Raw genomic sequence first — 17,361 nt, 5'->3', positions numbered from 1 at the left:
ACACTGGTATCCCTGGGGACACTGGTATCCCTGGGAGCACTGGTATCCCTGGGAACACTGGTATCCCTGGGAACACTGGTATCCCTGGGAACACTGGTATCCCTGGGGGAACTACACTTGTCTCTTCTGATCGACTTATACTTTCAGAACTGGTGAATCTTCGTGGAAAATTTCGAATTAGTTTTGAACTGTGTAGATGACGCTGGTATTTTTTTTCTTAAGAAATCTGGTTTTCAGTTTCCCTGCGCTGAGGTGTGAACGCCTCGTCTCGTGAATGCTTCGTCTCGTGAACGATTCGTCTCGTGAATGCCTCGTCTCGTGAACGATTCGTCTCGTGAATGCCTCGTCTCGTGAACGCCTCGTCTCGTGAATGCCTCGTCTCGTGAACGCCTTGTCTCGTGAATGCCTCGTCTCGTGAACGCCTCGTCTCGTGAACGCCTCGTCTCGTGAACGCTTCGTCTCACAAACTCCAAACTTTCTGCACTGATATTTAAGTGCGTTAGAAACTCTGTACTACTGTATTTATTTAAGCGTACAATGAGGTAGAGGAGGCTGAGCTTGTGGTAAACGGGGATACCTTTGTCATACTGCGCAGCGACGGTAATCCATCCAGTGACTAACAACCTAGTAGGAGGTAATTAACCTGGTCTGATCCAAGCAAAGATAGAGCAGCTCCACTTCCTTAGATCAAGAGCATTTTACTAATATCAATCTCCCTTGAATTATCTAAGATAACGAACAAAAAAGTCACAATACCGTGACTGCAACAACACACAAACATCCCGCACACAGCGGACACCAACTTCTCATTCCTATGTGCGGCTTATTTGTGTGTCTAAGATGACATGTATATTATCTCTCCCTACCCTCTTCCACCTCTTTATTTGTTCCTTAAACTTCCCCATCTCCCCATCTCCCCACCTTCCCACCTCCCCACATCCCCACCTTCCCACCTCCCCACCTCCCCACCTCCCCACCATCATCTCACTCATACGGGTTCTTCCGCAGTGTGTTTACTGAACCCACCCGTGTGATGATTAGAACCTGTAACGGCCACGAGATGCACGAGTCCTTCTACAGGTCACAGTTTGACGACATCATGTACAAACATAACGACACTCCGCTTCCCTACGACACTCCGCTACCTAGAGGACCCCGGAGCGACTTCTCTCCGTAAGTAGCACCTTCACCTCCCCCTGCGATACCCTGTACTCGCAGGGACGAGGACCTACTACTTATCGTAAGTAGCACCTTCCCTACGGCACCCTGCTACCTACAGGGGAACAGAAACTACTACTTTTCTTAAGTAGCACCTTCCCTACGATACCTTCCTACGCACAGGCTTGAGAAGCTACTGTTCCCCACAAGTAGCACTTCCCTTACACATCCCTGCTGCTTACAGAAATGAGGAACTATTACTACCTGTAACACGTGACCTACAACACCTTACTATCCCCCTAGACTACTAAGGAACTATCACATTCTGTAAGTAGCACCTGCTCTACGACACTTCTCTACCTAGAGAGCTGAGGAACTGCTACTTTCCCTAAGTATCGCTTTCCCTACTACACCCTGCTACCTCGACCTCATCTGCTACTACCAGGAACATCACGTATTAAGAACACTACTGAGTAGAAGAACAGCCACGAAGGTTACTGAGCACAGCACAGCACAGCACAGCACAGCACAGCACAGCACAGCGCAGGAGAACAAGTATGAAGCAGGAGAGAGCAGCAGATGGATGATACGAGGGAGAAAGAGAGAGAGAGAGAGAGAGAGAGAGAGAGAGAGAGAGAGAGTGAGTGAGTGAGTGAGAGAGGGAGGGAGGGAGGGAGGGAGGGAGGGAGAGGGAACTCTTAAGGGGGGTCATACAATGCCTTGGGAACAAAAGTTAATTATGTTTGATCCGAGGAAGGTGAAGGGGTAGGTCCTATTTGCTCCTCCCTCTCTCCTTCCCTCTCCTTCCCTCTCCTTCCCCTCTTCCAGTGTTACATAATCCTTATTCACGTACAGTGGTTTTTCAGTAGTCCAGTGATCCTTCACAGGGGTCCAATGGTCTTTCACAGTGGTCCAATGATCTTTCACAGTGGTCCAGTGGTCTTTCAAAGTAGTCCAGTGATCCTTTACAGTGGTCCAGTGGTCTTTCACAGTAGTCCAGTGGTCATTCACAGTTTCAGTGGCTTTTTTTCACAGTGGTTCAGTAGTCTTTCACAATGGTTTAGTGGTGGCTTTTCATAGTGTTCCAGTGATCCTTCACAGTGGTCTTTCATAGTGGTCCAGCGGTTTTTCACAGTGGTCCAGACTCCAGTGGTCTTGATGTAACCAGGTCCCCCAGTATTAATGCCCCGCTAGGGCACGACATCCGTGTATCTGGGTATGAGGGTTCTCAGTTTTGTGAAGCACCTAGAGTAGACACCTGCCCGTGACGCGCACATAAACACAGTGAAGAGGCGGGGGCAGGAGCTGTGAATTGACCCCTGCAACCACAACTAGAGTACACACACACACACACACACACACACACACACACACACTCAAAGAGAGGTTAGAGAAAATCAACGTCACGACACTGGAGGACAGGAGAGATAGGAACGACATGGTAACGACACATAAAATACTGAGAGGAATTGAAAAGGTGGACAGGGACGTAATTTTTCAGGGATGGGACACAACAACAAGGTGTCACAGTTGGAAGTTGAAAACTCGGATGAGTCACAGGGATATTAGGAATTATTTCTTCAGTTATAGAGTTGTCAGGAAGTGTAACAATCTGGAGTGTGATGTAGTGGAGGCATGATCTATACATAGCTTTAAGAAGAGGTATGATAAAGCTCATAGAGCAGGGAGAGAGTGGACCTAGTAGCGACCATGGAAGAGGTGGGGCCAGTAACTGTGGCTCAACTCCTGCAGCTGCAAATAGGAGAGCGCACACACCTGCTGCTGGAAGGACACCATCTTCCCTCTTCCAAGATCTTAGCTCTGGTTGTCCATCATTCTCGCCGTCTCAGGTACCCACAGCCAATAAACTTCTGTCGAGTCAAACAATAACTAAATGGTTATAACTGACCATAATATTTAAAGGGGTGGGCCGGTAAGCCAGTGGAAGGCCTCGGTCAGGAGACCAAAAGCTCCAACTGCCGGTCATCATCTAAGACCCGCGTCAGGAAACACTTGTCCTGTCTCCTGACGAACCTTACCTAACCTAACCTACTGTCGAGTCTCCCGCGAGTTTGCTGAATCCTGCACAGATGCTGCAGGCCGCTACTAAGCCTGCAACCCTGCAACATCGGACAAGGCTCAGAGAACCGATAAGTTGATAAATTAGACACATGCGCAACACTTGGGTATCATAACTGAGGAAACGTTTCGCAACATAGCGGCTTCATCAGTCCAGTGCAAAGAAGAGTGAAGATCAGAATGAGTTTGAGGTAATCAGTCCCTCAGTCTGGAGTCGATATTATCAGTTCATCAATCTTTTCAAGATTATTGAACTTTGCATTTGGTGTGATAATCACGTGTGTGTCTGCCAGGCTGCCACAAGTACTTGTAACCAAGCACAACCTTGGCTACTACAACCTATGTAAATAGTTAATATCAGCCATCAATATATGGGGCCATATAAGAAGTCAATATAAGTCATCAATATAAGGAATCAACATAATTCATCAATATATGGAGGCATCAATATATGGAGTCAATATAAGACATCAGTATAAGTCAGTATAGGGGGTCAATATCAGACATCAATATAAGGGGCCTATATAAGTCATTAGTTTAAGAAATTAGTATAAAGGGGTCACTATAAGGGGGTCACTATAAGGGGGTCACTATAAGGGGGTCACTATATGGGGTCACTATAAGGGGGTCACTATAAGGGGGTCACTTTAAAGGGTCAATGGACTGTACATATTCAAGAGGAAGGGCCTGTATATACTATTGAAGATCTCTTGATACAAAGAATTGGAACAACCTTCCCTTCCTTGGATCAAACCTGATTATCTCCCATTCCTCAGGCACTGTGCGGGTTTACCGCTTCCCCGTGAATATTATAATTCTGAGGGGGGGGGAGGTGATACACAGTCTGGAGCCTCATGAACACCGTCTGGCTTGTTAGTACTCTGGTTGGAAGGGAAACTGGTGTTGGTACTCTGGTTGGAAGGGAAACTAGTGTTGGTACTCTGGTTGGAAGGGAAACTGGTGTTGGTACTCTGGTTGGAAGGGAAACTAGTGTTGGTACTCTGGTTGGAAGGGAAACTAGTGTTGGTACTCTGGTTGGAAGAGGAACTAGTGTTGGTACTCTGGTTGGAAGGAAAACTAGTGTTGGTACTCTGGTTGGAAGGGAAACTAGTGTTGGTACTCTGGTTGGAAGGGAAATTAGTGTTGGTACTCTGGTTGGAAGGGAAACTATTGATGGTACTCTGGTTGGAAGAGAGACTAATGTTGGTACTCTTGTTGGAAGGGGAACTAGTGTTGGTACTACGGAAGGGAAGCTAATGTTGGTACTCTGGTTGAAATAGGAACTAGTGTTGGTACTCTGGTCGGAAGGGAAACTAGTGTTGGTACTCTGGATGGTAGAGGAACTGGTGTTGGTAGTCTGGTTGGAAGGGAAACTAGTGTTGGTACTCTGGATGGTAGAGGAACTGGTGTTGGTACTCTGGTTGGAAGGGAAACTAGTGTTGGTACTCTGGATGGTAGAGGAACTGGTGTTGGTAGTCTGGTTGGAAGGGAAACTAGTGTTGGTACTCTGGATGGTAGAGGAACTGGTGTTGGTAGTCTGGTTGGAAGGGAAACTAGTGTTGGTACTTTGGTCGGTAGGGAAACTAGTGTTGGTACTCTGGTTGGAAGGGAAACTAGTGTTAGTACTCTGGTTGAAATGAAAACTAGTGTTGGTACTCTGGTTGGAAGGGAAACTAGTGTTGGTAATTTGGTCGGTAGGGAAACTAGTGTTGGTACTCTGGTTGGAAGGGAAACTAGTGTTAGTACTCTGGTTGGAATGAAAACTAGTGTTGGTACTCTGGTTGGAAGGGAAACTAGTGTTAGTACTCTTGTTGGAAGAGAAACTAGTTTTGGTACTCTGTTTGGAAGGGAAACTATTGATGGTACTCTGGTTCGTAGGGAAACTAGTGTTGGTACTCTGGTCGGAAGGGAAAATAGTGTTGATACTCTGGTTCGAAGGGAAACTATTGATGGTACTCTGGTTGGTAGGGAAACTAGTATTGGTACTCTGGATGGAAGGGAAACTATTGATGGTACTCTGGTTGCAAGAGGGGCTAATGTTGGTACTCCTCCTGGAAAGGAAATTAATGTTGGTACTCTGGGCGCAAGGGAAACTAGTGTTAGTACTCTGGTTAGAATGAAAACTAGTGTTGGTACTCTGGTTTTAAGGGAAACTGGTGTTAGTACTCTCGTTGGAAGGGAAACTAGTTTTGGTACTCCGGATGGAAGAGAAACTAGTGTTGGCACGCTGGTTGGAAGGTAAACTAGAGTTGGTACTCAGGTTGGAAGGCAAACCAATGTTGGTACTCTGGTCGGAAGGGAAACTGGTGCTGGTACTCTGGTTGGGAGGAAAACTGGTGTTGGTACTTTAGTTGGAAGGGAAACTAGTGTTGGTACTCTGATTGGAAAAGAAACTATTGATGGTACTCTGGCTGGAAGAGGGACTAATGTTGGTACTCTTGTTTGAAAGGAAACCTAATGTTGGTACTCTAGTTGGAAGAGGAATTAGTGTTGGTACTCTGGTTGTAAGGGGAACTAGTGTTGGTACTCTGGTTGGAAGGGAAACTAATGTTGGTACTCTGGTTGAAAGAGGAACTAGTGTTGGCACTCTGGTCGAAAGGAAAACTAGTGTTGGTATTCTGGATGGTAGGGGAACTGGTATTGGTACTTTGGTTGGTACGGAAACTAGTGTTGGTACTCTGGTTGGAAGGGAAACTAGTGTTAGTACTCTGGTTGGAATGAAAACTAGTGTTGGTACTCTGGTTGTAAGGGAAACTAATTTTGGTACTCTGGTCGGAAGGGAAACTAGTGTTGACACTCTGGTTGGAAGAGAAACTAGAGTTGGTACTCTGGTTGGAAGGCAAACCAATGTTGGTACTTTGGTCGGAAGGGAAACTGGTGTTGGTACTCTGGTTGTAAGAAAAACTGCTGTTGGTCCTTTAGTTGGAAGGGAAACTAGTGTTGGTACTCTGGTTGGAAGGGAAGCTAGTGTTGGTACTCTAGTTGGAAGGGAAACTAGTGTTGGTACTCTGGTTGGAAGGGAAACTAGTGTTCGTACTTTGGTTGAAAGGGATACTAGTGTTGGTACTCTGGTTGGAAAGAAAACTAGTGTTGGTACTCTAGTTGGAAGGGAAACTAGTGTTGGTACTCTCGTTGGAAGGGGAACTAGTGTTGGTACTCTCGTTGGAAGGGAAAGTAGTGTTGGTACTCCGGTTGGAAGGGAAACTAGTGTTGGTACTCTGGTTGGAAGAGAAACTACTGTTGCTACTCTAGTTGGAAGGGGAACTAGTGTTGGTACTCTAGTTGGAAGGGGAACTAGTGTTGGTACTCTCGTTGGAAGGGAAAGTAGTGTTGGTATTCCTGTTGGAAGGGAAACTAGTGTTGGTACTCTCGTTGGAAGGGAAAGTAGTGTTTGTACTCCGGTTGGAAGGGAAACTAGTGTTGGTACTCTAGTTGGAAGGGGAACTAGTGTTGGTACTCTCGTTGGAAGGGAAAGTAGTGTTGGTAGTCTGTTTGGAAGATGAACTAGTGTTGGTACTCAGGTTGGAAGGAAAACTAGTGATGGCACTCTGGTTGGAAGGGAAATTAACGTTGGTACTCTGGTTGTAAGGGAAACTAGTGCTGATACTCTGGTTGGAAGGGAAAACCTGTGTTAGTACTTTTGTTGAAAGTGGAACCAGTTTTGGTACTCTGGAAGGGAAACAAATGTTGGTACTGTGGTTGAAAAGGAAACTAGTGTTGGTACTCTGGTCGGAAGGGAAAATAGTGTTGATACTCTGGTTGGAAGGGGAACTAATGTTGGTAATCTGGTTGGAAGTGAAACTAGTGTTAGTGCTCTGGTTGGAAGGGAAACTATTGATGGTACTCTGGTTGGAAAAGGAACTAATGTTGGTACTCTTGTTGGAAAGGAAACTAATATTGGTACTCTGGTTGGAAAGGGAACTAGTGTTGGTACTCTGGATGGAAGAGGAACTAGTGTTGGTACTCTGGTTGGAAGGGAAACTAGTGTTGGTACTCTGGTTGGAAGGGAAACTAGTGTTAGTACTCTGGTTGGAAGCGAAACTAGTGTTAGTACTCTGGTTGGAAGGGAAACTAGTGTTAGTACTCTGGTTGGAAGGGAAACTAGTGTTAGTACTCTGGTTGGAAGGGAAACTAGTGTTAGTACTCTGGTTGGAAGAGGAACTTTTGTTGGTACTATGGCTGGAAGGGAAACTAATGTTGGTACTCTGGTTGGACGGGAAACTAGTGTTGATACTCTGATTGGAAGGGAAACTAGAGCTGGTACTCTGGTTGGAAGGCAAACCAATGTTGGTACTCCGGTAGGAAGGGAAACTAGTGTTAGTACTCTGGTTGGAAGGAGAACTTGTGTTGGTACTCTTGTCAGCATAGTTGTGATCCCTTGTATATGTTTGTGTCACATATCTCTGTATCGTAGTTAGTACCATCTATTTATTTTATACAGATGATCCCCTGCTAGGCCTGAGGGCTAGCATGTGACGTCACACAGTGCCGCTGGTGAGCGTTCCTCACCATACTTCCCTCTCAGTTCCCGGATAGACCTACAGGTGACAGGTAGGCTGGGCCATTCCCCTCACAACTCTGCTAATACCATCATATCTCCACGGAACCCTTCCAACAAATGGTGACTACTCGATACTCTTGCAGGATGCGAAACTAGTGTTGGTACTCTGGTTGGTAGGGAAATCAGTGTTGGTACTCTTGTTGGAAGGGAAACTAGTGATGGTACTCTGGTTGGAAGGGAAACTAGAGTTAGTACTCTAGTTGTAAAGGGAAACTAGTGTTGGTACTCTGGTTGGAAGGGGAAATAGTGTTGGTACTCTAGTTGGAAAAGAAACTAGTGTTGGTACTCTGGCTGGAAAGGAAACTAGTGTTGGTACTCTGATTGGAAGGGAAACTAATGTTAGTAGTCTGGTTGGAAGGAAAACTAGTGTTGGTACTCTGGTTGAACATTAATTAAAATGCTTCATATCAAGAAGCATAAATAATAGAAGTCCTCAGGTTGTTCTTCAACTCTATATATCCTTGGTTAGGCCTCATTTAGATTATGCTGCACAGTTCTGGTCACCGTATTACAGAATGGATATAAATGCTCTGGAAAACGTACGAGGGAAGATGACAAAGTTGATCCCATGTATCAGAAATCTTCCCTATGAGGATAGACTGAGGGCCCTGAATCTGCACTCTCTAGAAAGGCGTAGAATTAGTGGGATATGATTGAGGTGTATAAATGGAAAACAGGAATAAATAAATGGGGATGTAAATAGCGTGCTGAAAATTTATATTAAAGTTGGTAGAATTACCGACAATATGTAAAGTAAAAGGACATAAGTGCAACTAATGTGACATTTTATTGTGGCAACGTTTCGCTCTCCAGGAGCTTTATCTCCCGTAGTTATATCTAGCCAAGACAGGACTCATAAGAACATAAGAACATAAAAAAGAAAGAACACTGCAGCAGGCCTACTGGCCCATGCGAGGCAGGTCCAAGTCTCCTACCGGCTTAAGCCAATGCCCTAACCTAGTCAGGTCAGGTCACATTCACTTAAGGAAGGAGCACAGCATCTGACGTAGTAGCACAAGCTAGCCAGGTCCAATTTATACTTATCCACACCCACTCATGTATTTATCCGACTATTTCTAAAACTACACAACGTTTCAGTTTCTATAACTGTACCGGGGAGTTTGTTCCACTCATCCACAACTCTATTACCAAACCAGCGCTTTCCTGTATCCTTCCTGAATCTGAATTTTTCCAACTTGAAATCATTGCTGCGAGTCCTGTCTTAACTTGATATTTTCAGCACGCTATTTACGTCCCCTTTATTTATTCCTGTTTTCCATTTATACACCTCAATCATATCCCACTAATTCTACGCCTTTCTAGAGAGTGCAGATTCAGGGCCCTCAGTCTATCCTCATAGGGAAGATTTCTGATACATGGGATCAACTTTGTCATCCTCCCTCGTACGTTTTCCAGAGCATTTATATCCATTCTGTAATACGGTGACCAGAACTATGCAGCATAATCTAAATGAGGCCTAACCAAGGATATACAGAGTTGAAGAACAACCTGAGGATTTCTATTATTTATGCTTCTTGATACGAAGCCAAGGATTCTGTTCGCTTTATTGCGAACACTTATGCACTGTTGTCTTGGTTTCAGATTACTGCTAACCAGAACTCCTAAATCCTTTTCGCAATCGGTAATATTAAGAACTACATTATTTAGTTTATATGTGGCATGGTTATTTTCCTGTCCAATGTTTACAACTCTGCATTTGTCTATATTAAACTGCATCTACCACTTCTCCGACCACTGCATCAGTCTGTTCAAATCTTGCTGGAGTGCTCTAATGTCCTCTCGTCAGAATGAATTCGACGGCCTATTTTGGTGTCATCGGCAAACTTGCTTGTTGCTATTTATTCCCTCACCTATGTCGTTTATATAGATCGTGAACAATAAGGGGCCCAACACTAACTCCTATGGAACACAACTCGTGATGCTTCCCCACTCTGATATCTTCCCATTTATGCAAACTCTCTGCTGCCTATCTGTCAACCATGCCTCTATCCAGGAAAAAATTTCTCCACCGATTCCGTGTGCCTTAATTTTCCTCAAGAGTCTGTGATGTGGGACTCTATCATAAGCCTTACAAATACACAATATAATATTCATTACCATGATCTACCTTCTCAGATACCTTAGTGAAAAAAAATTAATAAATTCGTAAGGCAGGAACGCCCCTCAGTAAAACCGTGATGAGATTTGTTGATCAATTTATGCTTTTCAAGGTAGCTACGAACTGCCTCGGCAATTATTGATTCCATGAATTTTCCCACTATGGAGGTTAGGCTTACTGGTCTATAGTTCGAACCTAAGGACCTGTCACCTGCTTTGAAAATAGGTATCACATTTGCCATTTTCCACTAATCTGGCACTATGCCAGTTTGTAGTGATATGTTGAAAAGATTAGCCAAAGGTTTGCTAAGCTCCTTTTTACATTCCTTTAGAACCCTTGCGTACAGTTTATAAGACCCCGGGAATTTGTTAGGTTTTAATTTATCAATTTTTCTAAGGACCCTAATCATACATAGTTTATTATCGTCCTGTTCAACTTAATTTATTATTTCTGGAATATCGCTAGTATCCTTAACACTGTTGGTGAGCTGATCTGAGTAACTTTTGAGTGGGCCTATCTTGTCCCTAATCTTACTTCTGTATACCTGAAAGAATCCATTTGGGTTAGTTTTCGATTCCCTTGCAACTTTAACCTCATAATTTCTCTTTTTTTTTATTCCTTTTTATTTCTCTTTTTAACTGAATATATTGATTTCTTAACTGTCCCTCTCCTCTTTTGATTTGCCTGTATATGCCTCTATTTTGAGATGTTTTAATCTATTGTTAATCCATTTAGGATCATTTTTGTTTGATTTTATTTCCCTATTCGGAACATAAGTTGTCTGAGCAGGTAAAACTATGCACTGGAAAATGTCATATCGGGAACCATCACCACCTACCTGACCCATAGTCAAGTCATTCCAGTTCAGCCCACCCAGGTTATTTCTCAGTCCTATGAAATCAGCCAAGTGGAAGTCAAGGACAGAGACTTGATTGCCATTATTAGGGTAATTCCATGATATATTAAAAGTGAGTGATTTGTGATCACTTTTCCCACTCTCATCATTAACCTCAAGATTATTAATTAGTGATCCCCTGCTGGCAAGAACCAAATCAAGCAGGTTATTTCCTCTAGTTGGTTCTGACACAAACTGTTTAAAAAAACAATCCTGAATCATATCAAGAAAGTCGCTTAACTTTAAATTTCCTGTCAAACTGCTGTAACTAAACAGATTCAGTGGTTGAGGCTTCAAATTTTATATCTTGTCTAACGCAACAATTTAAATTATCTCTGACATACATCACTACTCCACCACCGTCTCCGTTATAGCAATAATATTTATGCTTCCCGCACTTACAATTAATCTCAGCTCATCTATCTTATTTCTTACATTCCTGTTATTAGTACAGTAAACCTAAAGGGAGCTAGTCACTTGCTGTCCATTACTGTCTCCCTTTGTTTGCTGACCTGATCCATTGTCTTTATTTGTAACTTTATGATGAATAATGTCCTTTAAACATTTACTGTTTTCTAACCTAGTGCTCAGAGGTGGGCACAGTTCCGCTAATCTGCTAACCGCTAATTAACGAAACTAACTTTCTGTTTAGCGGATTAGCGTTTCCGCTAACTTCGGAAACCATTTAACTTCCTCTAAATAAACTTCCACTGACTTCGAGTGCACTAAAAAAAAAATCATACGTTGCTGGTAGTCGGAATTCAATGCCTTTTCAAGGGCGCAAGTGTTTGTTCCTGTCTTTTGTGGGCGGTTTTCCAACAGTCAGTCAGGCACACTACTGGCTGACTACGTGTAAACGTGACTTGTCAACACAGAAGCAGCAGCATCTGAGCAACATAGTCTTACAGTGTCAGGGATCACCGGGGTGCATTGTCACTTCTCGTTACTATCAGGGTAGACGTTTCTGTTCCGCCTGAGGGTGTTGTTGAGGAGTCTGTTGTTGAGAGGCTGATGCTCGTGAAGGTCAACCAGCATCACATCAGAGTGATGAAGGTCCAGCCAGAGTAATACTCAGCCCAGCCATCATCTAATCTTGGCATGATACTCATCCTATTCATTTTTTTACAGTGAATAAAGTGTATGTTGAATTTAAACTGGTTTGATTTAATTTGTTCATTTAACTATTTTTGTGCACCTGTATGACTGTATCTCTGGTGCAGCGATAAGTTGTGTGCACCTGTATGACTGTATCTCTGGTGCAGCGATAAGTTGTGTGCACCTGTATGACTGTATCTCTGGTGCAGCGATAAGTTGTGTGCACCTGTATGGTTGTATCTCTGGTGCAGCGATAAGTTGTGTGCACCTGTATGGTTGTATCTCTGGTGCAGCGATAAGTTGTGTGCACCTGTATGACTGTATCTCTGGTGCAGCGATAAGTTGTGTGCACCTGTATGGTTGTATCTCTGGTGCAGCGATAAGTTGTGTGCACCTGTATGACTGTATCTCTGGTGCAGCGATAAGTTGTGTGCACCTGTATGGTTGTATCTCTGGTGCAGCGATAAGTTGTGTGCACCTGTATGACTGTATCTCTGGTGCAGTGATAAGTTGTGTGCACCTGTATGGTTGTATCTCTGGTGCAGTGATAAGTTGTGTGCACCTGTATGAGTGTATATCTGGTGCAGCGATAAGTTGTGTGCACCTGTATGGTTGTATCTCTGGTGCAGCGATAAGTTGTGCGCACCTGTATGACTGTATCTCTGGTGCAGTGATAAGTTGTGTGCACCTGTATGACTGTATCTCTGGTGCAGTGATAAGTTGTGTGCACCTGTATGACTGTATCTCTGGTGCAGTGATAAGTTGTGTGCACCTGTATGACTGTATCTCTGGTGCAGTGATAAGTTGTGTGCACCTGTATGGTTGTATCTCTGGTGCAGTGATAAGTTGTGTACACCTGTATGACTGTATCTCTGGTGCAGTGATAAGTTGTGTGCACCTGTATGGTTGTATCTCTGGTGCAGTGATAAGTTGTGTACACCTGTATGACTGTATCTCTGGTGCAGTGATAAGTTGTGTGCACCTGTATGACTGTATCTCTGGTGCAGTGATAAGTTGTGTGCACCTGTATGGTTGTATCTCTGGTGCAGCGATAAGTTGTGTGCACCTGTATGGTTGTATCTCTGGTGCAGCGATAAGTTGTGTGCACCTGTATGACTGTATCTCTGGTGCAGTGATAAGTTGTGTGCACCTGTATGACTGTATCTCTGGTGCAGTGATAAGTTGTGTGCACCTGTATGGTTGTATCTCTGGTGCAGTGATAAGTTGTGTACACCTGTATGACTGTATCTCTGGTGCAGTGATAAGTTGTGTGCACCTGTATGACTGTATCTCTGGTGCAGTGATAAGTTGTGTGCACCTGTATGGTTGTATCTCTGGTGCAGCGATAAGTTGTGTGCACCTGTATGACTGTATCTCTGGTGCAGTGATAAGTTGTGTGCACCTGCATGGTTGTATCTCTGGTGCAGCGATAAGTTGTGTGCACCTGTATGACTGTATCTCTGGTGCAGCGATAAGTTGTGTGCACCTGTATGACTGTATCTCTGGTGCAGTGATAAGTTGTGTGCACCTGTATGACTGTATCTCTGGTGCAGCGATAAGTTGTGTGCACCTGTATGACTGTATCTCTGGTGCAGCGATAAGTTGTGTGCACCTGTATGACTGTATCTCTGGTGCAGTGATAAGTTGTGTGCACCTGTATGACTGTATCTCTGGTGCAGTGATAAGTTGTGCGCACCTGTATGACTGTATCTCTGGTGCAGTGATAAGTTGTGTGCACCTGTATGACTGTATCTCTGGTGCAGCGATAAGTTGTGTGCACCTGTATGACTGTATCTCTGGTGCAGTGATAAGTTGTGTGCACCTGTATGACTGTATCTCTGGTGCAGTGATAAGTTGTGTGCACCTGTATGACTGTATCTCTGGTGCAGTGATAAGTTGTGTGCACCTGTATGACTGTATCTCTGGTGCAGTGATAAGTTGTGTGCACCTGCATGGTTGTATCTCTGGTTCAGCGATAAGTTGTGTGCACCTGTATGGTTGTATCTCTGGTGCAGCGATAAGTTGTGTGCACCTGTATGGTTGTATCTCTGGTGCAGTGGTAAGTTGTGTGCACCTGTATGGTTGTATCTCTGGTGCAGTGATAAGTTGTGTGCACCTGTATGACTGAATCTCTGGTGCAGCGATAAGCTGTGTGCACCTGTATGGTTGTATCTCTGGTGCAGCGGTAAGTTGTGTGCACCTGTATGGTTGTATCTCTGGTGCAACAATAAATTGTGTGCACCTGTATGACTGTATCTCTGGTGCAGTGATAAGTTGTGTGCACATGTATGACTGTATCTCTGGTGCAGTGATAAGTTGTGTGCACCTGTATGACTGTATCTCTGGTGCAGTGATAAGTTGTGTACACCTGTATGGCTGTATCACTGGTGCAGTGATAAGTTGTGTGCACCTGTATGACTGTATCACTGGTGCACAAGCCAAACAATAGTAGCTACGACAACCCAACCCCAGGTGATTTTTTAGTGGCAGGAAACGAAAAAAGAAAATGGAAGGAAATAACAAAAATATTCCACCACCTTGGAGCCTTGTTGGACTGGAGGCGCAGCCAGTGGCCACCCATGGCCCTCCAGAATTACAACTACTGATGCCAATAACAAAATCCCCCCAACAAACACAGAATACAACCTCGTTCATATTTGCTAATATACAGGGCCTTAAGCCATCCACCAACAACAAAATACCTTTTATCAGTGGACTTCTAGTGGAGTCTAATGCAATGTTTGCAGCCTTCACAGAGACTCACACAAAAGATCACTTTGACAGTGAAATATGGATAAGTGGTTACAACCTTTTTAGATGCGACAGAAAAAACAGGCAACAAGGGGGGGTTGGCCTGTATGTCAAAGAGTCCCTTATCTGCACGGAGTTGCTGAACACCACAAATGAGGTAGTTGAAGTTCTATCAATAAAGATCGAGAACCAAACCTAGTCATTGTGGTTGTATATAAGCCACCAGATGCAACCTCCCAACAGTTCAAGGAACAGCTACTGAAAATCGATTACTGTTTGGAAAACCTTCCAGCTCCATCCCCAAACATCTTACTGCTTGGTGATTTCAACCTAAGGCATACAAAATGGAAGAATGTAGCAAATAATGTTATAGCTGAAACAATCCCCGGAGGTAGCGCAGATGAAAGGTCACACACACATGAGCTACTAAGTCTCTGCGAGAAACACACCTTAAGCCAGCAGATAGTGGAGCCAACAAGACTAGAAAACACACTTGACCTTATCTTCACAAATAATGAGGACCTGATAAGAGACATAAGAATATCAAAAACAACTAATTCCGATCACAATCTAATCGAAGTCCAGACGTACATGCATAGGGGTCCTGAACAGCAGAATGCATGTACCTGTGAAGGTGTCTTCACAAAATACAATTCCAACAACAAGAACATCAACTGGGACCAGGTAAACCATGTCCTAAACGAAACATGTTGGGAAGATGTCTTAAATGACATGGATCCAAACCAGTGCCTTGAAAGGATCAACTTCCTGGTAGCCGAAGCATGTTCTAGGCATATTCCCCTAAGAAAGAAGAAGAGCAGGAGTAAACTGGAGAGAAAAAAATGCTCCCTCTACTGAAGACGACGAAGAGTCACTGAGCTCCTCAGGAGTGCTAGAATATCTGATACACGAAAGGAGGCGCTGACCAGGAAAGTGGAAACTATCGAACTTAAGCTAAATGACTCTTACAGGAACCAGGAGAGGCAGGAGGAGCTTAAAGATATTAGTGAAATTGAAAGAAATTCAAAATATTTCTTTTCATATGCCAAAAACAAGGCAAATACCACATCTAGTATCGGGCCCTTACTCAGACAGGATGGGACTTACACAGACGACAACAAGGAAATGAGTGAAATATTGAAATCCCAGTACGACTCTGTGTTTAGTGAACCACTAATCGGTCTGAGGATCGACGACCCAAATGATTTCTTCATGAATGAGCCTCAAAACTCCATAAATGTATGCCAGATTTCCGACATTACCCTAACTCCGATAGATTTCGAAAAAGCCATTGACAACATGCCTATGCACTCAGCCACGGGCCCAGACTCGTGGAACTCTGTTTTCATTAAGAACTGCAAGAAACCCCTCTCGCGTGCCCTAAGTACACTATGGAGGAGGAGCTTGGACATGGGTGAAATTCCACAGTCACTTAAAACAACGGATATAGCCCCACTCCATAAAGGTGGCAGCAAAGCATTAGCTAAGAACTATATACCAATAGCTCTGACGTCCCACATCATAAAAATCTTTGAAAGAGTGCTAAGAAGCAGGATTGCAAATCACCTGGATTCTCAAAATCTGCACAATCCAGGGCAACATGGGTTCAGGGCAGGTCGCTCCTGCCTCTCACAACTACTGGATCACTATGACATGGCCTTGGATGCACTGGAAGAAAATCAGAATGCAGATGTAATATACACAGACTTTGCAAAAGCATTTGACAAATGCGATCATGGCGTAATAGCCCATAAAATACGTGCTAAAGGAATAACTGGGAAAGTGGGGAGATGGATCTTCAACTTCCTAACAAACCGAACACAAAGAGTAGTGGTCAACAGAGTTAAATCGGAGGCTGCCATAGTGAAGAGCTCTGTTCCACAAGGCACAGTACTCGCCCCCATCTTATTCCTTATCCTCATATCAGACATAAACAGAGATATACACCACAGCACCGTATCATCCTTTGCGGACGATACTAGGATCTGCATGAGGCTGTCATCTGCTGAGGACGCGGTTAACCTCCAAGAAGATATAAACAAAGTTTTCCAGTGGGCAACGGTAAACAATATGATGTTCAATGAGGACAAATTCCAACTACTCCGTTATGGAAAACTGGAGGAGATAATAACTAGAACAGAGTATACTACTGACTCCGGCCATACAACAGAGCGGAAAAATAATGTAAGGGACCTGGGAGTAGTAATGTCTGAGGATCTCACTTTCAAGGATCACAACAGTGCCACGATCGCACGTGCAAAGAAAATGATAGGATGGATAATGAGAACTTTCAAAACGAGAGATGCCAAGCCCATGATGATCCTTTTCAAATCACTTGTTCTCTCTAGGCTGGAATACTGCTGTACATTAACATCTCCATACAAAGCAGGTGAAATTGCAGATCTAGAGAGTGTACAGAGATCCTTTACTGCACGTACAAGTTCTGTCAAGCACCTTAACTACTGGGAACGCTTGGAAGCACTTGACTTGTACTCGTTGGAACGCAGGAGGGAGAGATATATCATAATCTAAACTTGGAAAATCTTGGAAGGAATGGTCCCAAATCTGCACACAGAAATCACTCCCTACGAAAGTAAAAGACTGGGCAGGCAATGCAAAATGCCGCCAATAAAAAGTAGGGGCGCCATTGGTACACTAAGAGAAAACACCATAAGTGTCCGGGGCCCAAAACTGTTCAACAGC

General features: G+C 43.9%; 1 protein-coding gene across 1 annotated transcript in view; it reads left to right on the top strand.

Moving 5' to 3' along the window:
- Window positions 1-17,361, top strand: part of LOC128684080 (acetylcholine receptor subunit alpha-like) — a 1,252,714-nt gene that overhangs the window by 1,208,450 nt on the left and 26,903 nt on the right. Inside the window, exon 9 of the mRNA XM_070090806.1 lies at window positions 1,009-1,173. Coding sequence (XP_069946907.1) covers window positions 1,009-1,173 — 165 coding nt within the window. The remainder of the gene's footprint in view (window positions 1-1,008; window positions 1,174-17,361) is intronic.

This window comes from Cherax quadricarinatus, chromosome 3 (assembly GCF_038502225.1).
Source record: "Cherax quadricarinatus isolate ZL_2023a chromosome 3, ASM3850222v1, whole genome shotgun sequence".
Classification (NCBI taxonomy): domain Eukaryota; kingdom Metazoa; phylum Arthropoda; class Malacostraca; order Decapoda; family Parastacidae; genus Cherax; species Cherax quadricarinatus.
This window is presented reverse-complemented; position numbering and strand designations above follow the sequence as displayed.